Consider the following 26,053-nt stretch of genomic DNA (forward strand, 5'->3'; position numbering starts at 1 on the left):
AAACAACAACCCATGAACTCAGGTCAGGTAAGCCCTGATCCCTCTCCAATTCTGATCCATCCTTTCCCAATTACTTCATCTCATGCGCCCTCAGTTGGCTCCATCCCCTGGCTCCCTAGCCACCATCCGGTAACCCTTACTGAGCATCAGTGGGTACTTTGCCTTGGAGGAAGGGCCCATTGACATGTCACAGCCCCTCCTGCCTCTGGTGGACAGACTTGCCCAGTGTCCTTGCCTGTCCTGGTGTGAGGGAGGAGCTGGACCCGGGTATCACCATTGATTAACGGATGATAGAGCCACAGGGCCAGAAGCCCTGACCTGAGGAAAGAAAAACACCTTGTTTCAGTGTTTGAGGTATTTCAGAAGTTGTCCTCGAGGTGGCCTAGCACTGCAGATAGCAGTCTGTGGGTAAGACATTGATATGTTACTTACAGGGGGAGATGGCAGGACAGAGCACGGTTCAGGGACCCAGGTGACCCAAGGATCCAGCTCTGGCCCCTTTAGTGACTTCTGTGCGAACTCAGGCCGGAGATGTCACCTCTCTGGGCCTGTGTCTCCTTCCTATCTGGGCCTTGAGGAGGCAGATTGGATTCAGATTAACATCCACAGAGAAGAGACCAACATGTAGGGCTTTGCCTTCTAGGAGCTCCCAAGCCTGGAAGCAAGTGTGTGCATAGCCTGTGGTAGAGACGAGCCGGCAGAGCTGAGGGGCAGGTCTGGGCACCTCTCACTGATTTACTCAGCGTGTGCATCTCTGACCAGCTGCTGTTGCTGGGGTGTGGGTTTCCTTGAATGTGTTACTATTTATTAAGCACTTGTGACATGTGTTACCTTGTGTGGTTAGGCCACTCACGGTGGCTAGTCTTTCTCTGTATATCTGCTGCTGTATATCTGGTCCCTGCTTCACTCACATGACTATCCAATCCTCTTAATTAGAGGGCTTAATTAGTCCCTGGTAATTGATGAGCCCACCTGATGCCAATTCCCTCCTGCAAACGGTTGCCTTCTCCCTTGGGTAGTAAAGACTGTTGCAATGTCCTGCAAGCATCTGTTTGGCAAGGTGTGGTTCCAGGACCCTTTGTGTATGATCCCCTGTCAAATAAACTACTGACGCCTCTGTCTCCAGGCTCTTTCTTCAGTTTCGAAGCTGGACAACTACAAGGCGTGTAGGCCTGAGGGGTGCAGCCCAACTATCTGCTGTTTGTAAGTACTGTACATAGTCATCCTCTCAACAAGCCATGAGGCAGGTAAGTACTATTACACCTATTTTACAGACGAGGAAACTGAGGCATGTAGAAGGTTAAGACTCGTCCTCAATGGGTCACAGAGCTGCGATTTAAACCCAGGCAATCTGGCTCCAGAGCCTGAACTCCTCACCTCTCATGGCCTCGGTGCTTGGTGACTATCAAACATGGCCCAGGGCCCATGCAAGTGTTGCCTGCTTAATAATCACAATAACCCTCAAAGGTAAGTGCTCATCACCCCATCTTGAAGCTGAAGAAACAGCCTTAGGAAGAGGATGTGAACGGACCAAGACTACATTGCTGGTAAGTGACAGAGCTGGGAGTCAGACCCTGTCCACCTGACTGCAATCCCAGTCTCTGCCCATTACCCCATGGTCCCGCATGGCTCCAGCATCTTGGCCCTGACCCCATGCCTGACCTGCTTTCGGCCAGTCAGCAGGTGTCCAGCAAACTGGGTGGCTTTAACTGTGGGCTTCTTATGGGAAATTGCACCAAGTATTAAGGAGGTCATTCTGGGATTCAGTCTGCCCTGGTCCAGGCTCCTGTGTTTGCACAATAGGCCAGGCTCAGAGTCCAGTCTGTGTGGCTAAAGACCACTGCCTGGAACATTGTGACCATGATGGGCAGACCTAGAGAAGATGGTCAAGGCACAGCAGACCCTGGGAATGGGGATGACCCTTGACCACACCCTTCTCCCCCAGCACAGGCAGCATACTCACAGCTGTAGGCACCTTTACAGGTACCCACACACATTCACACAGGACTCTTCCATGGCTGCCCCTTTACCTATCCCAACCCCTAAGACCGACCGGAGGCTCTGAGGCAGTGAGTACTCAGAGGTAGGCCCTGGGAGCCAAGGGCACGAGCCTGCCACCAGCTTCAGAGCCACTCTGTTTCATTAAAGCTTGATCACACAAACACAGAAATGCACAAGGCGCACACTCGGAGCCCGAGTAGCCCCCGCTCCGGAGCCAATCCACACCCTCGCCCCGCCTGCTCCGGCTCCGCCCCTCCCGAGACCCCTCCCCCTTTCCGGCCCGCCCCCTCTGGGCCCAATATCCGGCGGCTGTGGGGTCAATGAGGCCAGTGAGACTCATGAAGGTGTTCATCACACGCAGGATCCCCCCCGAGGGCAGCGCCGCGCTCGCCCGGGCCGCAGAGTAAGAGCCCGGCGCCCCCGGACCTCTCCGCGCGCCGATTCCCCTCCCTCCGGGCGCGCGTTCGGTGGGTGGCGTCGCGGGAAGGGGTTGCGGAGCCCGGGGCACCGCTCCTAGACCTCGGGCAGCCTGCACGTGGGGTGACTCAGCGTCTCCGGGCGGGCCGTGGGGCGGCCTCCCGCCACCCACTTCTTTTTGGTGGGGCGGACACGGCGGTCCGTGGGGCCAGAGAGAACTGGGATCCTGCGCTTGGGCCTTCGCCGAACTTTCGAACCCGTGCCTGGCTGGAACGGTTTTGGAGTTTGGGGAACCTTAGAGAAAGTGCTCAGGGGCCAAGCTTTCTCCAGGCCCGTTGCTGTGCCGCTGGGACCCGCAGTTCCCGTGGCACTTGCAGTGGGGGTGGGGTGAAGGCTGGAGCCTTCCCCAGTCGTGGGCGTGGGAAGAGGGGAGACTGCTCATGTCACAAGGTCTGAGCGACCTCTGAGGCCGCTTGGACGGGTCAGGGGCCTTGGCAGTCACTGGTCTGGTCCCTTTGGACGGTTAGCAGGGGGCCTCTGGTAGCACTTCTTAAACTGAACTCTGCACCTTGCCAGGTGCTTCTTGTAAGTGAACTCTTAATTCTTCAACGCTGTGAAATCAGTGCTGTGATTCCCACTTTACAGAGAAACTGGGAGAGGTCAAGTACCTTCACCAACCTCTATAGGTGGCACAGCTGGGATTAGAAATCTGCTCTGCGGCAGTCTGAGCACTGCAAGTATGCAGGTTTTCACTTCCCATGTCAGACGAGGAGAAGGTGGACCTAGCCTTAGAAACAAGTGCTAGGGGAAAATGAAATTTGTTTCTTTTGTTCAGTGCAATCAAAGTTTTGCTGAAGACTTGCCCTGTGCTAGGCATTGACGGGGAGGGAGGAAGGCAAAGACAGCAAGAACACTAGTACCAGCGCTCACACTGCTGCAGCCTGGGCCACTGTCCAGGAAAGGCGGCTGCGAGGAGGCCGGCGCCTGGGCAGGGCGTTGTGGAAAGCGCCAGCAGCTCTGTGTCTTGCACATGTAGATTTTCCCTACGTTTTAGCTGCACTGAATTAAATGTCATGGGCCAGAGGTTGAGCAGCACTGCTGGGAAATGTGCCTGGGGCCCAACAGCCGCTCTGGAAGCGCCCCCTGAAACTCCTCCCTGTTGAACTGCTTTGGTCTTGTCCATGGCTCAGATGGTAAAGAATCCACCTGCAATGCGCGAGACCTGGGTTCGATCTCTGGGTCGGGAAGATCCCCTGGAGAAGGGCATGGCAACCCACACCAGTATTCTTGTGTGGAGAATCCCCATGGACAGAAGAGCCTGGTGGGCTACAGTCCCTGGGGTCGCAAAGAGTCAGACACGATTGAGCGACTAAGCAGAGCACAGCATATGTACAAAGTCAAGAACAAGAGTTACTCCTTTCACTGACTCACAGGAGAAGATGCATAACCGGACAAGGGATCCAAGCCCGGCTGCTGCCAGGACCCCCCACCTGGCCTTCTCAATAGGCAGCCTGGCCCGGGAGCTTGCTGCCTGTGAGGCCTCCTGTGGGGATAAGAAAGCTCTTCTTGTGTTGAGCTGAGAATGGTCCCCGTGACTTTCTCCTTTCAGCTTGGGCCCTTTTCAGTCTTTGTTGGAGAGCTCTGCTCTGTGACAGCCTTCACCCTTCAGCCACCCTCTCAGGACAATTCTGAGGCCGCCCACACCTAACCTTGACTCCCCTCAGCCAGCCCCAGGCAGCTTGAGGCCAGGGCAAGCAGAAAACGATGTTTCCCACTCTGACAGGGTCTGTGGATGTGGCCGGAGAGCTTTGCGGGCCTGTGGGCACCTATGGGGCTGCCCCACTTCTGACTGGTCTTCCCTTTGTCTTCAGCTGTGAGGTGGAGCAGTGGGATTCTGATGAGCCCATCCCCAGAGAGGACCTGGAACAGAGAATGGCTGGGGCCCAGGGCCTGCTCTGCCTCCTCTCGGACCGCATAGACAAGAAGCTCCTGGACGCTGCAGGTGTGTGCGCTGTGCAGGCCTGGGCAGGGTTCCTGGGGTATCTTGGCCTGCTGCTGCTGGTTCACAAGCAGGTTTTTAGTGATTTCAGCGAGCTCTGAGGGTGTTCACCGTGGTCCTAGACCACAGCTTCATGTGGCACACACTTTGCCCCTCTCTGTTGGCTGTGAGTCCCTGGAGGGAGGCCTTAAGAGGGCAAAGACCGGGATGTAGAGGAGAGCCAGGGCCCTGGGCCCTTGTCCCGCTCTGTTCAGGCTTGGTTTATGACCTTCAGCAGGGCCCTCCGTTTCCCGGACTCGTCTATATATGTGGGAAGGCCTTGAATCCTTTGAGGAAAGATACAAATAATGCTTTTTATGCCCAACAGGAGCTAATCTCAAAGTTATTAGCACAATGTCTGTAGGTGTCGACCACTTGGCTTTGGATGAAATCAAGAAGCGGTAAGTGCAACTTGGGCTCTAGAGTAAAGGGTGACTACCAGAGAGGGAAAAAGAGGAGCTGAGTATCTATCTGTTTTTTCTTCATATCCCTTGACCATTTGGTGAAAATGTAAGGTAGCCAATGATAAAATCTGCCCACGTGTGCACAGGTCAGTTAAGTCCAAGCAGTCAGAAACAGTGGGTAACAATGTCCAGGTAATATCCTTTCTCATTCATTCTTTTTTTTTTTGACCCTCACATCAACCCCTTCAAGTAGAAAAGGCAAGTGTTATTATTTCCCTCTTTAGATGAGGAAATTCAGAAAGATTAAGTAATCATAGTTACTGGAGCTCCACACATTGGAGCCTGATCTTCCATCTTATATCCTTCTCAAAATGGGAGATGGTCAAGAGGGGATTGAGGGCTGGCCATTCCTGGGGGCCCACTTACAGCTCTGAGCTTCCCAACAGGCAGCGCAGAAGGAGCAAAGCCGCATCACAGCAGTGTCCCTGCAGTATAAATTGGGAAGGTGCTTGAAGCCGTTGTTACCACCAGCTCTTTGGTTCATAGTGGGATCCGTGTGGGCTACACTCCGGGTGTCCTGACAGACGCCACGGCCGAGCTCGCCGTCTCCCTGCTGCTTACCACTTGTCGCCGGTTGCCGGAGGCCATCGAGGAGGTGAAGAAGTGAGTGAAGAACGCCCAGCGGGGACGTTGGCTCTGCTCAGCACTTGCGCACTCAGTGCTGCCCCTGGCCCAGAGGTGACCCCAGCTAGTGAGGGCGACAGACTCAGGCAAGATACTAAGGTGCACAGCAGAGCCGAAACAAACAGGGCATGAAGGGAACTTGTGGGGTGCAGTGTGGACCAGGGAAGGCTTTGTAGGAGAGGTAGCTGAGTAGCTGGTGGGCACCCTCAAAGGGCCCTGTCCACCATCATGTGGATCCAGAAGGCTCTGAAGACTGAAGGTCGTTCCATGTCGCTGCAGATGCACTGATGTGTTTGATGCTGTCGAGTGTGTTATGTAGAATACAGCATATATACTTTACCCCCTTTCTAAAATCTGAAAATTAAAAAAATTTGACCTGGGAGTTTCAGATCGAGATGGGGGCCGTACATCCAGAATCAGGGAAAGCACTCAAGGTGGGGGGGACTGACCCGAGCAAAGCCCAGGAGGCATGTGGATGCAGGCGCTCAGAGAATGTGGACCAGGAGAGGGGCTTCGTGGTGGGGGTGTGGCAGGGGCGAGGCTGTGTGGGACTGAGGAGACACAGTGCTGAGGGTCCCTCCCACCCTCCTGTCCAGGGAGTTGGCCCCTTCGTCGGAGGTGACTCAAGATAGGCTGTGTTCCCCCGTCGGTCCAGGGCAGCAGGGGTGGGCCTGTGTTTTCCCTGGAGCACTGAGAACATTGGTTTTGGAATCCCACGTTCCAGGTTTGGTTTTGGAATCCCACGTTCCAGGTTTGCAACCTGCTGCTCTGCCCTGGCTATGTGACCTCACACAAGTTGCCCTTTCTGATCTCAGCCTCCCTGTCTGCAGAAAGGGAGGAGAACTTCTAAGGAGCTTTCCAGCCCTCAGATTCTGTGTCCCCAGTTGCTTTAAAAGAAGAGTCATTCCCACTGCTTATCCGCAGTGCCGAGTGGCTGTAGGTGTAACTTGTGGTCTCCTCCATCCTTAACTGAAGGGTGAGGTCTGTCCCTTGGACCACAGCCCTTGCCTGGGAGTGTGGGGTCTGTGCAGCAGCCCTCATCTTTGCCCAAAGCCAGGGCCTCTCACCCGCCCCTCCTCCCTCCCTGCAGCGGTGGTTGGACCTCATGGAAACCCCTGTGGATGTGTGGCCACGGCCTTTCACAGAGCACCGTCGGCATCGTTGGCCTGGGGCGCATAGGTGAGGCTCCGTCTACCCATTTGGCTTCCTGGCTCACGTGTCTTGGTTAGAATCTCCAGCACCCTGTGTCTGGATGTTGACAGTCCTTCTTTGGGAAGGGTCACCACACCTGTGTGCAGTAGGGATCTCTCCAGCGAGAAGACACAGCATTGTAAAAGATAGGCCAAAAAATAAAATGAGTTCCTTAAGAAGTCACTAAGTAATAGATGTGAGTTGTAAGAGCCAGGGTTCTTTATGATTATAGCTCCGTACAGAGCAGATGAAGCAGTGATGGCTGAGGGGTTGGGGAGCCCTGCTCCCCAAGGCCTGGTTTCTAGAAGGTATTTGACTTCTGAAGCCTTAACATAGAAACCAGAGGGTCCAGTGGTTACCAGGTAATCCAGAGCTTACCTGTGATTCTGAGACAGGGCAGAGCTATTTTTCTTCCAGTGGCCCCAGCAGTGGAGAAGTCTGGCATCCTGCCTGGAGCAGAGGCGAGGGTGAGGGTGGAAGTGGGCATAACTTGTCTGGTAGCTGGCAGCCCTGCCTCCCACACTAGGGAGTTGCTTGGAGGATCCCAGCAGCTTTGGGGCATGTTCTGAGTCAGAAAACCCAGCTGCCCAAGCCCGTCTTGGCAGCAGCGTATGTGGAAAGGTGTTAGAGGTGGGGCGAGTTGGCCGTGCCATCAAAAAGTCATTTGGGGTCGGTGGCTGCATTAACAGAAGCAGAGGGTCCAGAGGAGGCAGGGGACCGCATGGTCAGACCTTTCTTGGGCTGCCAGGTCCATGCGGTGCTCAGGGAACGTTAGAAAGTGGCCCTCAAGATGGCCAGAACCATGTGAGGACAGCCCAGGCCAGTCACAGCCACACAGAAGCTGTGGTCCCTGAAGGATGGACCCCTGAGCTGAGGGCAGTGTGGGGTGGTGGGGGCTGGGTGCACTGTGGCAGGATTAGTTAACCTAGGAAGGGACCTTGCCCCCCAGCCCTTCCCCCAGGGGCTCCCTGGGCACTGTTCCCGCCCTCGCCCTCTGAGGGCTTGGGAACAAGCGCTGACTCTTGACTCTTGCCACCAGGCCAGGCCATTGCTCGGCGTCTGAAACCATTCGGTGTCCGGAGATTTCTATACACAGGGCGCCAGCCCAGGCCTCAGGAAGCAGCGGAATTCCAGGCAGAGTTTGGTAAGTAAAACCTGGATTTCCGCAGGGGCCCCTTGGGCTTGGCCTGGTGGTTCTCCGTTTGCCATAATGGCAGCACTTTGGGGCAGAATGAAGGAGCTCCACAGGCCCGTGACGTGCCCTAGGCTTTATCTGACTTCCCTGCCCTGCCTGCAGAGGCCTATTCGGGCAGCGCAGGGACTCAGCCAGGCGACACCGAGTCCCCTCAGTATCAGAGACTCGGGGCTCCTGTCCTGCAAGGTCCCTTCTCACTGTTGTCCACGTACACAGAGCAGTAGCGATGGTGGTAACGTGTAGCGAATCCTCCGTGTAAGGGTGATACATGTAAGGAAGTGCTGGGAACTTTGGCTCACAGTTTCCATAATAAACTGGTGAGCGCTGACCCTCAGCCTTGCCTCTGGGTGAATCCAGTCCCCTGGCAGGTGCATATCTTGGTGAGCAGAAGCCAAGCTGGATTTCAGCCACTCCACCCTGTTGGCGCATTGGGCCTTGACAGAGGTGAAAGCAGTGTGGCCTAGATCCCGCTGTGTGACCCCGAATAAGCTTCTGCTCCTCTCTGGCCTCGGTTTCCCCACCTTTAGAGCAGGGGGCTGACTGAAGGATGTAACACCCCAGGATCCCGTGAGTGGCCACTGACTGTGCAGTTATCAGAGCTGTCCGGGTGGGGACACTGCCTTTAGGAAGCATCTTGGGAGTGTCCATTGAGGGAGGGAGGGAGGGGTCAGGTTTCCCACCCTCTAGCTGTCCTTGACCCGGGACACAGCACCTGACAGAGCCCTGCGCACCCCCAGTGTCCACCCCCGAGCTGGCCGCCGAGTCCGATTTCATCGTTGTGGCCTGCTCCTTAACACCGGCGACCAGGGGGCTCTGCAACAAGGACTTCTTCCAGTGGATGAAGAAAACAGCTGTGTTTGTCAACATCAGCAGGTACCCTGGGTCACCGGGTGAGCCTGGAGAGGGGCTGCCCCTGCTGTTGTGATCCCCACAGGCTGTCGATGAGACTCAGGCTGAGTCTACTGCCCTCCATAAACCAACCAACCACTCAAGTCAGGACAGTAAGGGCCCGAGAGCACGTCCCAGCTGCTCAGAGCAGGGCCTGGTCTGGTTCCCAGCAGTACCTTGACCTTGCTCAGGAAGTGAAGGCACCATGGCAGCAAATTAGGTAACTTTGTTCCTCTAACCACAAATGGTTGGACTTGACAGTCTTTACAGCCTGTTAGAGGCCAGCCTTCATGGCCCTGAGCCTGGGTTTGTCTGTGTGAGTCAGTGAGCTTAAACTCACACACTTCCGGAAAGACAGACCCAAAACCCAGGTTGTCTTGAGTCCTCAAAAATGTCCGCAGGGTGCCTCTAGTCCACTGAGCATGTTATGGGAGACCTTCCCTCCCAGCCACTCCAATCCCTTCTTAGTTGTTAATAGTGCTTCAGGACACCCCCTGTCATTCCTAGGGGAGAAGTGGTAGACCAGGATGACCTGTACCAGGCCCTGGCCAGCGGTCAGATTGCAGCTGCCGGACTGGACGTGACGACCCCAGAACCACTGCCTACCAACCACCCTCTCCTGACCCTGAAGAACTGTGGTAAGAACCGCCCTTTGCCAGAAACACTTCTCCCGGCAGTGGCTCTTCCCATCGCAGCTGATGAAGCCGGGTGGCAGTTCTCCCAGACACTCGGGTTAGGCACTGTGCCCCTCTGAGCCACAAGCCACAGCCATCTGAGGCAGGAGGCAAGCTCCAGAGGCCCTCCCTCAGTCTTCTGAGTTTTAACCACCCCATCCTCTCTAGCTCAGTGGGTAAAGAATCCACCTGCGATGCAGGAGACCCCGGTTCGATTCCTGGGTGGGGAAGATTCACTGGAGAAAGGGATAGGCTAGGCACTCCAGTATTGTTGGGCTTCCCTTTTGGCTCAGCTAGTAAAGAATCCTCCTGCAATGCGGGAGACCTGGGTTGGGAAGATCCCCCAGAGAAGTTAAAGGGTACCCACTCCAGGATTCTGGCCTGGAGAATTCCATGGACTGTATAGTCCATGGAGTCCAAAGAGTCGGACACGACTGAACGACTTTCACTTCCCTTCCCTCCTCTCCCCCATCCCCTAGCCCCAGGGGAGGTTCGGCATTGCTACCCCCGTGATACCTTATGCAGTGGTTCTCAACTTCTATGCTATCGGTCACCTGGAGGGACTGACCAAATGCATGGTGCCGGGCCCCCTGGGCATCCACCCCAGTAGGTCTCGGGTGGGGTCTGACAACATGTGTCTAACATCTCACACGTGGCTGCTACTCGGCCCAGGAGCACTGTGAGAACCACTTAGAGTTCCTCTTTAGCTTCCTCAGTTACTGTTAACAATTCCGTGCTGAGTTGACAATTCTCTGTATTACGTTCTGTCTATTCAGGTAGGTGGTTTGGTTTCCGTCTCCAGACTAATACGTAACTGTTACGGCCATAGGCCGTCTGGGCCAGTCCTGCCCTTTGCTCACCCTCTGGAATGGAAAACCACAGAGAAGGCCTGTAGGCTGCCTTCCCCTCCTTAAATGCTCCTGTTACCACAGCCCTTGGAGGCACTACCATCCCCACCCTGTGCCTGTGTGAAGGGAGCACTGGCTGTGATGGCCAGGCTGTTGCCCAGAGCTGGGGAAACTGTCCCATTCCCGAGGCCTGGCACTGGGCGCAGTGCCCTGGGGATTGCTTTCAGAAGGCACTCTCTGGGAACCGTTGAACCTACATGCTCTGCAGTGGGGTCAGAGGGCACTGTGCTGTCCAGCCTCTCATCTGTTATTTTGGGAGATCAGAGGCCTGGGGCCTTCGTGGGGGCCCATGGTGTGGACGAGCTGGTAAACTGGCACCTCATGTCGCTGTCTGGATTCTGAAGGGTGGGTCTAGAGAGGCTCCGGGACCCCTTCTGGCCCTGACACTCATGCTCAGGATGCCTATTTGTCACCCTTAAGTCTGGGTTTGGTGGCCCCGGGGAGAGGAGTGCTTTGAGACAGGAGGGAAGGCAAATCGAGAAGTGAGGGAGGTTCTCCTTATTCTTTTTCCTGGCAAACACAGCCCAAGGTAAGGCTCTTGAACCACCCTTCTCATTTCCCGTCCTTCCTCTCCTTTCCAGTGATCCTGCCCCACATTGGCAGTGCCACCCACAGGACCCGAAACATCATGTCTGTCTTGGCAGCTGACAACCTGCTGGCTGGCCTGCGAGGGGAGCCGATGCCCAGTGAACTCAAGCTGTAGGCACACGGGGACTCTGGGGGCCAGAGGAAAGTCTGATCTGTACCCATTCTGTGGAGGGAAGACTGGTACTAACAGATGTGCTGCACTTTTGTGGTTGGAAGCATCTGAGCCCCAAGTGTGTAATTTTATTAAATAATTCTCAGAGACGACTGGGCATGTAACCAGAAGAAACTGACAAAAGCATCTGCTTGGGTTTCCTAAGCCAGGGCCTCTAGTGACTTCAGGTTCTGCTTCCAACCCCCATCCCCACCCCCGAGCATTTGAATTCCTAGAACCTGTCCAAGCCACCTTCAGTTCAGTTGCTCAGTCATGTCCAACTCTTTGCAACCCCATGAATTGCGGCACACCAGGCCTCCCTGTCCATCACCAACTTCCAGAATTCACCCAAACTCATGTGCATCAAGTCAGTGATGCCATCCAGCCATCTCATCCTCTGTCGTCCCCTTCTCCTCCTGCCCCCAATCCCTCCCAGCATCAGAGTCTTTTCCAATGAGTTAACTCTTTGCATGAGGTGGCCAAAGTATTGGAGTTTCAGCCTCAGTATCAGTCCTTCCAATGAACACCCAGGACTGATCTCCTTTAGGATGGACTGGTTGGATCTCCTTGCAGTCCAAGGGACTCTCAAGAGTCTTCTCCAACACCACAGTTCAAAAGCATCAATTCTTCCGCACTCAGCTTTCTTCACAGTCCAATTCTCACATCCATACATGACCACTGGAAAAACCATAGCCTTGACTAGACGGACCTTTGTTGGCAAAGTAATGTCTCTGCTTTTTAATATGCTATCTAGGTTGGTCATAACGTTCCTTCCAAGGAGTAAGCGTCTTTTAATTTCAAGGCTGCAGTCACTATCTGCAGTGATTTTGGAGCCCCAAAAATAAAGTCTGACACTGTTTCCCCATCTATTTGCCATGAATGATGGGACCAGATGCCAAGCCACCTTAGCCTCAGCCAAAAGGCCTCCAAGTTTCCCTCACTGAGGACAGGACAGTCACAGCCCAGTGGTGACCACAGTAATGGGACCTGCTACCTAGACTGTCAAGCAAATTAAATACATGTGGCAAAGTGAACTAGATAAGGTCACAATACTCACTTTTTGGTCAAGAATAATCAGGGTAGGTAGGCTTGTTTTTTTTTTTTGGTAGGTTTCTTTCATTTTAACTTAGTTTTAGCCCCTCCCCTCCCCTCCCACTCCCAGGTGGGTGCCCTTCACTAAGCACCTCCTCACTCCTCAGGCCTGGCTGCCAGTAGTGCCAAAGCCCTGCGCCTGCTGAGGGACTCGGCTCCAGCTTTTCCCCGCAGCCAAGCCAGACTGAAGAGTGGGGTTTCTCCCCTAGGAGGCAGGTAAGGGAGCAGCAGAAAGTACACAATTTGGCAAGCCCTCTAGGAGGACACCGCCTCACCCCCATCCACAGCACAGAGGGAAAAACAACCAATACTTGTTACTGACAGCATCAGAGTATTTTCTAAGATGCCTGGTTTAAAACAGAGTACTGGTAACAGCAGGGTTAGCATAAAAAGCAATACTACTTCACTCTTTTGTTCAACCTTAATAACCCAAGGTGAAGAAAAAGAACACACAGTTAGTTAGAGGCATTAATATGACAAAGCTTTTATTTCAGAGTCTCAAATTTTGACCAGCATAGCACCACTGACCCAGGTGCCCTGATAGAACTTAATGATTTGGTCACCAGAAATGATTATGCCAAGCTATAATTAAGGCTAACCAATCAAAATCCAGGTACCCAATACCAGTTAAAATTCAGGTAGAAACTACCAGTTGTAGGAACCCTGGGACTGGTCTTCCAGGGAACCTCTGAATTATTTAAGTGCTACAGCATGTACAAGGACACTGGCCCACAGGCTTGCTTCTCACACACAGAAACTGATTGACTAAGAGGTAGATGAGAGATTCCAGATTCCACTGGGCAGTGGAGAGGCGGGGCTCCAGCCACTGTGTCAGTCCCCGAGGCAAGTCCACTGAAGCCTGAGCTCACGTCGGGGGCCACCTCCTGGCACCTCTTCCTCAAGGTGGAAGGGGAGGAGGGCGACTGCTGTTATGTGCCGCCAGCTCCTCTTCCCAGGCCAGGCAGGGCCTCTCCTCCTCCAGGCTGACCCACGTGCCTCCCAGGGTTGATCTCACAAGTCACTGGTTCCACAGAGGGGTGGACGTAGAGCCTCATCACTTTGTCAGAACATGACTACTAACAATTTTCCACACATACCAAACTTCACAGGTGATCCCATGGCCTCCACCCGCCTCCCCACCTCTCCCCTCCCCTTTCAGGAGACGGACCAGAGGCTTCCCTTTTGGTTTTCCTCCCTGGGAATCAGTTCATACGAGATGCTAAATCTGACAGTGAGCATTATGAGTTTATCCACAGACAGACTTGTAACTGCATATGCTAGATTAAGAGAAGACACATGATGACTACTTTCCTAAACACAAGAACTGAAGGATTTTGCTCAATTATGCACAGTGGTTTGGGGTGTCTCAAATAAACTGTATAAAAAAATGAACTCATGTTCATGTATGAATTAAACTGACTTCATGAGCTCTACAGAGACATATTAACCTGTGCTGTTCCCCTGGAAGCTCTCAAGGCAGGGCTCAGCCTAACAGATGCTGCCCAAAGGGTTGGAAGGCCACAGGGATGGCCCAGAGAAGGCCAGGTCAGTCACCCAGGGGTCTCCTCAGACTGTCTCAGATGCTACCTGGTGGCTTCTATGCTCTGGGCTACCCAATCCTCTTATAGAGATGGGAAAATATTCACCCATGAACACTGCTGTGTCTGGATTTTAAACCTTCAGTATTGGGCTGGGGCAACAACAGAAGCTCAGGGTCTGTACTTTAAAACCACAGAATAGAACAGTAATAAAGCCCACGATGGAGGGGGGTCGACTTCACTTTTGGTTAGTTTTTTACCTGAAAACAGTAATCTAGGCCCAGGAAAGATGCTGTAAGTGGCATGAAAGTGTGAAGAAGCGAAGCAGAAAACGGGCTTGTTGTTGGGTGAGATGTGTCAGGCTGGACCGGCCCCCGAAATCTGCACGGAACAAAGGGTAAACGCGCCGTAGAAGACCCCACTAAACAGGACTGCACGTCATCAGAACAAAGACGACACTAGCTCTTCTGACTTCCAAACTGTAACGTGTAATACAAGTTGGTTAAAATACCGCTAAAACAGCACATACAGAAACAACACCTTACTTGTCGCTCCCTATTCATAAGTACACACTCCTTTTACAACTTTGTCTTTAAAACTGGGAAAAATTGTTAAAACATCTATCTAACAATGATGTTTTCAAAAGTATATACACACCTGTTAGTCCAGAGAATGCTCGCTCTGGACCCAGTGTCAGCACCATCAAAGTGCAGCATCTGTGACTGCAAATCAGACAAAAAAAATACAGTACTTTCTGAAGCCTAGAACCAGCTCATGATAAACTTTAAAGCATTTCTGGCAGACAGGCGTGTCCTCAAGGGTGTTCCTTTTAGACAGGCACAAAGTTGCCACTGGTTACACGTAAGTGCGTTTTGCATCACTGTATACAAGTATATAATATTCTCATCAGAAGGTATATAGGAAATTTAATTAAATGCTTCAGTTTTACAAAAATTGCTAAAAAATGTTTTTGCACTTCAACGTTTAATTTTTCAATGTGCCACTTCTAACATCAATTACAGACTACTTTCCGACTGCATTACTCAACCCTAAGGAAGAACGTGGTTTCAGGGACTGGATCCCTTCTCTGAATGTGTGCACTGCACTCAGAAATGCAGCAGCACAAGCACTACACCTATGAACTCTCCACTTACTAGTCTTCGAAATCTGCAAGAGCCACTCACAGCCTGCAGTCTTAAACCCCATGGCATTAACCACCAACCAACCAGAGATTTTAGTTCCAGTCCTACAACTGGCATCGGCATTATCTCGAGGTCAGGCTAGAGCAAAGTGCTGGGGAGGTTGCTGCTCTGCCAGCGCAGGCAGGTGGTCTTCGAGTGTTTGTACAGGTGGCTGGACTGACTGAACCTCTTGCCGCACTTCAGGCAGGCATAGGGTTTTTCACCTGTGTGGACACGGATGTGCTTCTTGCAATCTGTCAAGGTCAAGAAAGTCTTGCAGCAGATTTTGCAGGCGTACTTGCGAGCCCCCTCTACAACCAAGACATTGTGCTCCGATAAGGCCTTCTTGCACTTTGACAAGACATCAGCAGATGCCCTCGTCAGCTGCGGGGGGCCGGGCTGGGAAGGGAGGCCGTTTTCAAATGAGGATGTGGCAGCATTCATCATTAGCTGGGAACTGGCAGAATTCTCTGGGATCTGTGAACTCCTGACAGAAGTTACCACTGGCATTTTGGGAGCTATGCGGCGGTAGTATGGAAAGTTACTGGCTCCTCCTCGAGGGGAACCCATCATTACCCTGGAGAAGGAGGAGTGCAATCCCAAACCGGACCTGGAAAAATCCATCCCAAACTGTTCTCCTCCTTGGTAGCCTGAGGTCTGCACACACGGTAGGCCCATCACATCCTGCATGGGCCTGACAAAGTGGGAGTCCGCGGGCTCGCTGAATGGGTTCTCCACATGAGCACCAGGGGCCGAGGAGGGCCCGCTCGCAGGCCCAGCCTCTGGACTCAACAAATAAGGGGCCTCCCCCTCCAGCCTGCAGTCACTGGTTGTGTTTGGGAGATTATCGTCATTGTTCTGATTGGTACTAAAGTTACTTCCTCTGCTCTTGTTAAGAAAATTTGAAATACTAAAGGTGGATTTATGTTCGAGGTTATTGGTGACTTCCAAAATGTGGATGTCCCCTACCCGGTCAGTGCTAGACTGGGGATCTGAAAAACTCCGGTCGCTGCTCTCTGGGCTGAGGTCTATCTTCTCAGCACTGACCACCACCCCCTCCACCTCTACCGACTCGCTGCCTTCCGCTTGGGAGGTCACATCACTCACTTCGTCCTGAGGCTCAGGAGAGCTCAGGGGCTCAGATTTGACCACCACCCTCATGTGCTCCTTCTCACCAAGGCCCACCTCCGGGTTTTCACACTGAAAAGCACTCTTCTCAGCTGTGGTTTCCTGCTCAAAACTAGTCTCGACCTGAGTGGCACGGGAGGCCATGGAGAGCTGGGCCATGTTGCTGGCGCTGTTGTCGGACTGGCTGGGCACCTGGGCATCTTCTTGAGCGCCGAAAGACTGGTCAAACATGATGGTGCTGTCGTCTGGGTTGTCGGCCATCCCATCCGCCTTAGGGTTGTCCACGATTTTCAGAGAATCTGGAGAAAAGAACTCCTCCCGGGAATGAACCCCCGGCCCGTTCTCTGGCGTCACGTCGGAGATGGCAGACTCGTCCAGGGTGGGTCGGAGGCGCTGTCTGGCCCGCTCCTCCGCAGACTGCTTACGCTTGTGCAGGCGGCGCATGGGGAAGGGTGTCCGCTGGTCCAGGTTACCGCGCAGCGAGGAGCTCATGGGGGCTGGCTGCTCCTCACCGCTCTGGCTGGAACTGAGGGCGGAGCTCACAATGCTCAGTCCCAGCTGCTGCAGCATAAAGGAGCGCTGCATGCGGGCACTCTGCTCCTGAACACGCTCGCTGGGGGGAGACATGGGCAGCGTCCGTGTCGTCAGGTAATGTTTACATGCCTTAACAACAGAGTTCAGGTGCAGGTGAGAGGCTGCCAATAAGACATCCATGACATTGCTCTCCCCCAGCATGAGAGTGGAGGTGTACATCATGTCAATCAGTGCGGCGAAGGCCTCTGCTGTCACCACTTCGCTATCCAACTGGATCATGTTCATGGTCTGATCTCCCTCTGCCACTGAGAACAGGGCTCGGAAATGCGTGCTGCATGCTGCTAGTACTGAGCGGTGGGCTTTGAAATGTCTGTTCCCCACTACAATGACACAGTCACAGAGCTGGCCATGAAGTCTCTGATAGTTCAGCTGCTGGAAGATCTGTTCAAAGTGACCAGGAAAATCCATGATCCTACAATACAAAGAAAAAAAGAATTAACATGCAGAACAGCTTAAGTCAAAGTCAGAGCACAGAGCGGGCACTGACCAGAGAGGCATGAATGGCCAAGCGTGGACCTTTCAAAGCTTGTGGTGTTTCTGATGGGGGCACACGACTAAATACCTGTCCAATAAGGAGCAAATGCTGACTCAGCTAACAGCCTCGGAAATCTACATGGACACGCGCAGATCAGCAACTGGCTGTTTACAGGTTTCCCTTCATCTTAAATGACCCACTTTTAACACTTGGGGCCATTGTTAGAAAAGACCAATATGTGGGTGACGCAGCATCTATACCTGAGAAGTCAAGAGTTCTGCATTCCTGAGAACAACAAACTCCAAGAAACTCTAAACTGAGACTTTTGGCGACCTTAAACGATGAAAAGTGCAAATCAACATTAGTGGGAAGATGTCCAGTTCCAAATGGTAGTAGACTGCACACATGCATTTACCCTCTCCACCCCATACATACTCCTGAAACCCCATTAAAAAGACACCAATGTTTCTTGATTTGTTGTTGTTTTAAAGGTAAAAACTCACAAGAAAAAAAGAATGGGAAAGAGGTATTAATGGCATTTTGGAAACTGGTGAGCAGTTAAACAAATGTGTGCTGACTTAGCACACCCAGAAAACTGAACCCTAAGTTACAGTCCATGGAGTCACAAAAGAGTCGGACATGACTTAGAGACTAAACAACAACAATTAAAACTGGCAGTGGTTAAATCTGACTTATATATATAAGTCCCCAGCCACCCAGAGGCTCAGAACTGGCTGCCACGGTGCCAGAGGAAGTGCAGCAAAAATGATGCCAAGACAAAAGGACTGGCTAGAAGTCTACTCAAAAAAAAAACAAAAACGGAGGTTCCACACTGCGGCACAGAAAAGGTAAACGCACAGATACAGAGAATAGATTAATGGCTCTCTGGGGCTGGGCTCAGGGCAGGCCTGCAATAAGTGACTTTCAGGGACATGATGGAAATGTTCTAATATGATGATTACGCATCAAATTTTCTAAAAATACTTGATCTGTACACCTAAAATGGGGAATTTTAAGTCGCTCAGTTCAGTTGCTCAGTATGTCTGACTCTGCAACGCCATGAATCACAGTACGCCAGGCCTCCTTGTCCATCACCAACTCCCGGAGTTCACTCAAACTCACGTCCACCGAGTCGGTGATGCCACCCAGCCATCTCATCCTCTGTCGTCCCCTTCTCCTCCTGCCCCCCATCCCTTCCAGCATCAGAGTCTTTTCCAATGAGTCAACTCTTCGCATGAGGTGGCCAAAGTACTGGAGTTTCAGCTTTAGCATCATTCCTTCCAAAGAACACCCAGGGCTGATCTCCTTTGGATTGGACTGGTTGGATCTCCTTGCAGTCCAAGGGACTCTCAAGAGTCTCCTCCAACACCACAGTTCAAAAGCATCAATTCTTCAGCACTCAGCTTTCTTTATAGTCCAACTCTCACATCCATACATGACTACTGGAAAAACCATAGCCTTGACTAGACAGACCTTTGTTGGCAAAGTAATGTCTCTGCTTTTGAATATGCTATCTAGATTGGTCATAACTTTCCGTATTATACCACAGTAAAACTCAATTAATTAAACTTCAAAAAAAAAAAACGCGGAAAGAAAAACAGGAGATGAGCAAGGTCTAAAACCACCATTTCAGACTACGTTTTGAACTTTAGGGCTTCTCTAAAACCAACGAGGGGCTTCCTTGGTGGTCCAGGTGGTCCGTGCTCCCAATACAGGGGGCCTGGGTTCACTCTCAGGTCAGGGAACTAGATCCCACATGCCACAACTAAGACAGTGCAGCCAAATAAATAAATATATATATTTTTTAAAAAGACGAAAATAAAACCAAACAGAGTGCTTAGAACATCACATATATCTTTGATAATACTATGGAATTACTAGGTTTTTTTTTTTTTACCCCTTATGTGTGATAATGGCATTCTGATTTTTTTCCCCAAAGGAATAGTTTTTAAAGAGAAAACACTAGAATATTTACAGATGAAATGACATGACGTCTGGCATTTGTTTCAAAGTTTATTTTTCATACATTGGAAAATTTTCATAAACGTTAAAAGGAAAAAAGAGATCACATCACTAAGTAGAAAAATTTCCAAAGCTGAGTTTGGAATCATTAAATATCTGGACATTTTCATCTCCTGGACTCATTAGAAACAAGAATTTGTTCTCTCCTAAGAAATTGGTATACTTCCCAGGAACTACGTGTCTGCTGATTCAAAGTCTGTGTCCCCGATGCGTGCTCAGGACACACACTCACTGTGTGGTTAGAAAACAGGGTCAATATCCCCAAAGAGGCGTCTGCGCCCTCTGCCCACAGACTCTGTAGAAGCTGAAGGAGCCACAAAGTTTAAAACCCTGTTTCATCCTCTCCAAAGAAGGACCCTCTGGTCTTCTGGGAGGGGGTGAAGCAGAATCTAGTGGTTAAACTCCAGAATCCAAGCACATGCAGACAGAGCACCTAGTGTGCCTGGTACTAGAGATAAAATGATCGACGAAACAGATGGGATCTCTACCCTCAGGGAGTAGAGACTAATCAATGTTCAAATACAATAGAGTACTGCAAGTGCTAAGGTGGAAAGCATGAAGAGGCCCCTGCTCTGCCAGGGGATGTGGAAAGGCGTCTGCAGGGAAGAAGCCTGCAGACCCCTGCTGGGCTTGTGTGGCTGAACCAGAGAAACTGTACTCAGGACAGCATGTGCTTGCGAGGCTGGGACCAGCTGCTACATCCACAAGTGGGCATGAAGTTAAAGTCGGCATCAGAAGGCAAGACGCTTCCCCTCACCCCTCTCCCCACCAACAGAAGACTAGCAGCTGGGTTCATATGCCCGGGAAGTCCCTCCAATAGCTGAACACTTGGGACCCCATCAAACTTCCTCACGGTGAAGCCTCCAGTCCTCAAGGCCTATTAACTCAGCTTCCAGTTACTCAGGAACACCACAAACTGGAGGGGGGGAACTTCTAACATGAAAAACAAAGTTCTAAACAAACAGAAACACATCTGGAAGAAACAGAACTAAGAAAGAAAAGCACCTATAATTAACATCCTCAGAGAGCTAAGATACTATATCCACAAAACAAGAAGAGAAAGTTTTTAATTTTTTAAAAAACATTTATTTAGCTGTGCTGGGTCTTAGTTGTGGGATCTTTAATTGTGGCATGTGGGATCTAGTTTCCTGACCAGGGATCAAAATCGGCCCCCCTGCATTGGGAATATGGAGTCCTAGCCATTGGACCACCAGGGAAGCTCCTGTTTTTAATTTTTTTTTTAAAGAGATATTCCAGAAACAAAATTATTGGAAATTTAAAGTTGCAAAAAAATTTTGTTGTTGTTGTTACTAGAAGGGCTGGAAGATTATATGGCTGGAGAAATGTGGCAGACGAGGCAAAGGAGAAATAAAAATGAATGAACAAGGGAAAAAAAGAATTAATGAAGTCCAATGTCTGAATACAAAAAGAGAAAAGACAGAAAGGACAGTGATAATCAGCAAAGAATAATTCCCAGAACTGAAGAAGTTACTTATTCAAACTAGAAAGTTCCACCAGGTACTCAGCAATATGAGTACAATGGACAAATCCCCACGTTTGGTGCATCACAGTAATGTTTTAAAACACTTAGGATAAAGATCTGGAAAGTTTGGAGTGGGGGAGTTAACAAAGAATCAGGAATAAAACTGGCATTAGACTTTTCAAAAGCAATATTGGAAGGTAAAAGGTGATAGTTCCATTAAAATTCTCCAAGAAAATTATTTCCAACTTAGACCATACCCAGTCAAACTATCAATTAATTATGAGGGTAGGCTAAGGCATATTCAGACAAACAGGAACCCCAAAGTTTACCTCTCACATACCTTTCTCCGGAAGCTATTAAAGGTTGTGCTTAAGGAAGCTGAGAATAAACCAAGAAAAGGAAGACAATACAGAAAGTTGAGACCCATCCTGGAAAACAGGCAAAGAGAATTTTTAAAGATGCTGCTGAAGCCCAAGGTAACAGGTAGGCAGCAGGGCAGGGGAGCAGACTGGAGCAGGAAGCTGAGACCAGAGTCCCCCGCAAGGGAAGAGGGGGCAGGCAGATCACATGACACGGCTGAGGGTGCTAACAAGTTAACAGTTCTGTAACAATGTGAAGACATCATATAAAACAAGAATTTCAAATGCTGCTGCTAAGTCACTTCAGTCGTGTCCGACTCTGTGTGACCCCAGAGACAGCAGCCACCAGGCTCCCCGTCCCTGGGATTCTCCAGGCAAGAACACTGGAGTGGGTTGCCATTCCCTTCTCCAATGCATGAAAGTGAAAAATGAAACTGAAAATGGGACAATTTAAAAACTTAATGGTTGTTTAGTTGCAATACCCTGTGTAGTCTGTTTACAGAGTCCTAATGATGTGAACACAGAGCCACATTTGAGATACTGGAAGCATAAGAGAAGGCCAGTGTGCTTGTGGGCCAGGGCAGAGGAAAGCAAGTTAAACTGCCACCTTCCCTGTTAGTCAAGAAATACTATCTCAAATACTACCTCAAGAAACAGTAATATAAGAATGTTATTTGGAAATACGTAAGTCGGTAGTGGGAAAACAAACTGAAACAAGTGAAAGTGGTTGCCTCTGAGGAGGGGAATTTGGAGGGAAAAGGTCGGGATGGAAGACTGCTATTTTTAGCTCTAAACTTTATGGAACTATGTGCCTTCTAAAATATAAATATATACACACACACAATAACTTTTATAAAATGCATTCTTTTTTTTTTTTTTGGCCAACCAAGGATTGAACCTGACCCCTGGCAGCAAAAGTGTGGAGTCCTGACTACTGGATCACCCAGGAATTCCCAATATAAAATGAAATTTTAAAAAACATGGTAGATCCTTGACATTCTAAAGGCACGCACCCTGAGATCTTTGCACATCTCCAAATTCACAGATACCGTTATGGCACTTTGCAAGGATTACTGCAAGCAGAAGGCAACATGGATGCCAAGCTGCACACCAGGCTTGCCCACTTGCTCTAGTGGCCCAGCACCACAGAGCAGGCCAAGTCTTCTTGATTGAGCGAAATGACAAGTAACCAGAGAACACACACCCTAAGATCCTTGGGAAGTAACAAAAATGACAAACTCTAAATCCATCAGAACCAAGGGTCTACAGTGCCATGGGAGTATTAAGCCACAGGCCTTTGCTGTACCTTGAAAATTGCTAATGGTAAAATGCCTCAAAGCAGTGGCCATGAGTTGGCCATATTCATTGTTGAGTGAAGGGTCAACAACGGTAAGCGCAGCACACGTGCTCATACCCCTACTCAATCAATCAGGGACCAGAGAGCTCAAGGCTTTGGGGAGATTAGTTAGACAAAAAGCCATCACTGCTCACAAGTTGACAGCCCCTGACTTGGAAAGTAAACACGTATACTAATAAGTGTCAAGTTCCAAGGAGGTGATTATTTTATAGCAGTAACAGGGAAGAAACATTCTGGTTCAAGTTTATTCAAAAGAAATAAAACAGGGAGTTGTCTTAGGAAGCTGCACTGGCCTCAGAGTCACTCTGAGAGTTTAACTGAGACCATGTCGACTGGGGCCCTGTTAGGTGAGAGCAGGCAGCACCAGACACTGAGCTTACTGCTTTCTCTCCTAATATGGAGACCAGAACCAATGCTGTAGTAACTGCTGAAGTGCCATCTTAAGTACTTTTCACTTATTTTATCTCTAATCTTCAAAACAACCCTGCCAGGTACGGCTTATTAATCTGACTTAACAGATGAGGGGAACATAAAAGACTAACTCCCCAAGTAAGTGGTATTTGGATGCAGCATATCAGTTTGAAAGAATAATGATATTCTGTCCAATGCCTTTCTTTTCAACAAGCAGCAGAAATATAACTATCTGAGGAAAAATAGCCTCCTTATTTTTTGAAATGTCAGTTACCTTGAGTATAACAAGAAACCACCACTCTTTTCCACAAAAGGTCATTCACTAAAATGTCAAACACTTAATGTTCAATCCCCTTTCTATAGAAATGGCGTAAGTAGGAAGGAAACTGTAGTCTCAAAAGTACCATTCTGAGGAAATTCCGAGGGCTCAGAAACCTATGTGAAGAGACTATTGAGGTGGCTAAACATGCCCTGGAAAAAAAGCCAGAGATTTAAATAATGTTGGAAAATAGGTAAACAGTCCATATAACTTGATATCACTTAGAGATTGTCAGCCCTACACTAGATGCCCCAACAAACAGTCCTTGAAATCAACTTGAGTACTCCAGGCTCTTCTCAAAGCACCTTAGGGACAGAACTATAATGTTCTGCTGTGCCTTACTGTCAGGGCAATACAGGATTCCTTACTTCCTCCTCCTCTTCTTTAAATTAAATTTTTTTTTTTTTTTGATGCGAACCATTTTTTAAAGTCTTTATTGAATTTGTTACAATATTGTTTCTGTTTCATTTTTTGGTCAAGAGGCATGTGGAATCTTAGCTCCCCAACCAAGGATCGAACCTGCAACCCCTGGATTGGAAAGCAGAGTCTTAACCACAGGACCACCAGGGAAGACCCAGGGCTCCTATCTTCTTAAGGGGCTCTAGAAGTTGTGAAACTAAATCGTGACATTAGAGATGATCAAAACCTGGAGAAACACTCATTCTCTATAAATTAATAACTGTGTTGAATTGCCCATTTAGAGATAACTCCAAACTAATTTCTCCTTAATGATAATATTCTTTTATCTCAATATCATGTAATCAGTCAATTTATGATCATTTAGATTAGCAATAGAAATCAAATCCACTACGATAAAAGCTAATTTTAGCCATAAAACTGGCCAATTAAATTATTCTACTGTTCTTTCCAGTATCTAGAGTGTCAGGAAGCACTTCAGGATAACTCAGAGCTCTTAACTGAATACAATAAGTTCATTCAACTGATTTAAGGAGAAGGGGATTTATGATTAAAGGATGTCAGGAAGCTCACAAAATCTCCAGGAGGGTGCGAGAGCAGTACTGGAATGAAGCAGAGCGTCCAACCACATTATGGAAATCATTATTGCCACGGCCACTCGAACTTTGCATGGACCCTGCTCTGGATTAGCTGCTCAGAAAAGTAGCCGCCACTGCACCTTCTAGACTAGCACTATCCAGTAAAACTTTCTACAGTGATGGAAATCACCAGCATAGTTGCTGTGCTGTCCACTAGTCACTGGCGGCTACAGAGCACCTGAAATGTGGCTAGTGTAACTGAGGAAATGAGCTTTTAATTTTATTTAATTTTAACTAATCAAATGTCTCCTGGATGGGCCAGAGTAATTCTAAATGCTCAAATCATTCCATATTGCTCACATCTGCATCCAGACCCCACTCAGGTATCTATGACCAAGGGAACCTAGTTCTCCTATCTGCACTGTAACTATGATTCTACCTCGGAAAATGGGACTCACGATTTACAGCCTATCCAGATGTAAAGGCTGGGGTGTTCAAGGCTCTGGACAGCGGCTACTCTAGCATTCCTCTGACAGTCTGAGCCCCTATCCACGCGTGCCATGTGCAGGTGACTTTGTAACACACTGCTCTACACGCAGTGGGGTGAGGTGATCAACCTGAAAACGAGAGAAGAAAAGTAACAGAAAGTCAAAAGAGCTGGTGTCACAGCACACGTGCACAGACAGCGCAGACATCTTTAACCAGCATTATCTTTTTATATTTTTTTGCTGCCCTTGGTCTTAGTTGCAGCATTCGGGATCTAGATCCCCAGTTAGGGGTCAAACCCACTGGGAGCACAGAGACCCAAACACCAGACCACCAGGGTAGTCCAACTAGCATTTACTGAGCCATTCCATAGGCCATGATAAGGAAATAAAGCTCTAGGGAATTTAAAAACTGAGGCTACTTAAAAACACGTATTTCTAAATTAATTTTAAAATAACAGTATATAATTACATATTAATTTATGAAAAATAGTATCTCCCACCAAAAAAAATGAGAGGAATTGTTTTACATTTTTGCATTAACAGAAGACAGCTAGATTCTCATATATGCTTTTGCATTCAGGCTTTTGCAACATCACACACAAGTGTACACTCATGAAAGATGTTATACTGCAGCCTGGATGAGAGAGGGGGTTTGGGGAGAACAGATACAAGTATATGTATGGCTGAGTTCCTTCACCGTTCACCTGAAACTATCACAATACTGTTAATCAGCTATACCCCAATACCAAATAAAAAGTTTTAAAAGATAAAATAAACAGTAAATTAAATAATAATGAGGAGAGAGGCATTGTTTTACATTTTTGCACTAACTGAAGACAGCTGGATGCTCATATTGCTTCTGCAATCAGGCTTTTGCAATATCACACACAAGTGTACACTCATGAAAGAATGACAGTGAAAAAAGTAAGTTTTTGTATCATTATGAAAATAGTTTTAACCTCACAGACTCCTTGAAAAACTCTCAGGGGCCCCTATTGGTCCTTGGACTATACTTTGAGAACTGCTGATCTAATGAAAATTCTAAGTATAGTGGGCGATGGAGGAATGGGGAGTGAGCACTGAAATGCACAGGGCAAAACTAGTAGGAGAAATTATAAGGAGAAATTATAAGGAGAAATTAACAGACTCATAAAAAGACAAATTCTTATCTCTAACCAGGGGAAGTCAATAGACTATGTTTAAACTGAAAAACTGAGTAGATCCAAGCATAGCTTTTCATACATGTATATAAATATCAAAAGAATTAGCTAAGAGTTGAAAGTGGGAGTCTTGGGGAAGAGGAAATGGGATGCAGGGGGGCCAAGGCCTAGTACTTAACAAATCTTGTTGGATTATTTGACTTATGTGTATGTACTTAGCAAATTACTGAGACATATATATATATCTTTAGTAAAATTTATTTTTAAAACTATAAAAAGAGCCTGAAGAGACCACAATTACCCCCACCCTAA

General features: G+C 49.3%; 2 protein-coding genes across 6 annotated transcripts in view; one reads left to right on the forward strand and one right to left on the reverse strand.

Annotated features, from left to right (window-relative positions):
• Positions 1-2,261: 2,261 nt before the first annotated feature.
• On the forward strand, positions 2,262-13,623 carry GRHPR (glyoxylate and hydroxypyruvate reductase). Its single transcript, XM_061425694.1, has 9 exons — positions 2,262-2,404; positions 4,290-4,420; positions 4,785-4,857; positions 5,407-5,523; positions 6,635-6,723; positions 7,775-7,879; positions 8,668-8,803; positions 9,326-9,456; positions 10,982-13,623. Exons 1-9 carry the CDS (start codon positions 2,322-2,324, stop codon positions 11,101-11,103), a joined length of 987 nt encoding a protein of 328 aa, XP_061281678.1. The 5' UTR covers positions 2,262-2,321; the 3' UTR covers positions 11,104-13,623.
• ZBTB5 (zinc finger and BTB domain containing 5) overlaps positions 12,691-26,053 on the reverse strand; it is a 29,970-nt gene continuing 16,607 nt past the window's right edge. For 3 of the 5 annotated variants that reach the window (XM_061425687.1, XM_061425686.1, XM_061425685.1), the window contains exon 2: positions 12,691-17,084. In XM_061425687.1, coding sequence (XP_061281671.1) covers positions 15,050-17,080 — 2,031 coding nt within the window. In that variant the 5' untranslated portion in view covers positions 17,081-17,084 and the 3' untranslated portion in view covers positions 12,691-15,049. Of the gene's footprint in view, positions 17,085-24,551; positions 24,711-26,053 lie in introns of all 5 variants that reach the window. The other 2 variants (XM_061425684.1, XM_061425683.1) reach the window with 1 other exon arrangement.

Source organism: Bos javanicus, chromosome 8 (assembly GCF_032452875.1).
Source record: "Bos javanicus breed banteng chromosome 8, ARS-OSU_banteng_1.0, whole genome shotgun sequence".
Lineage (NCBI taxonomy): Eukaryota > Metazoa > Chordata > Mammalia > Artiodactyla > Bovidae > Bos > Bos javanicus.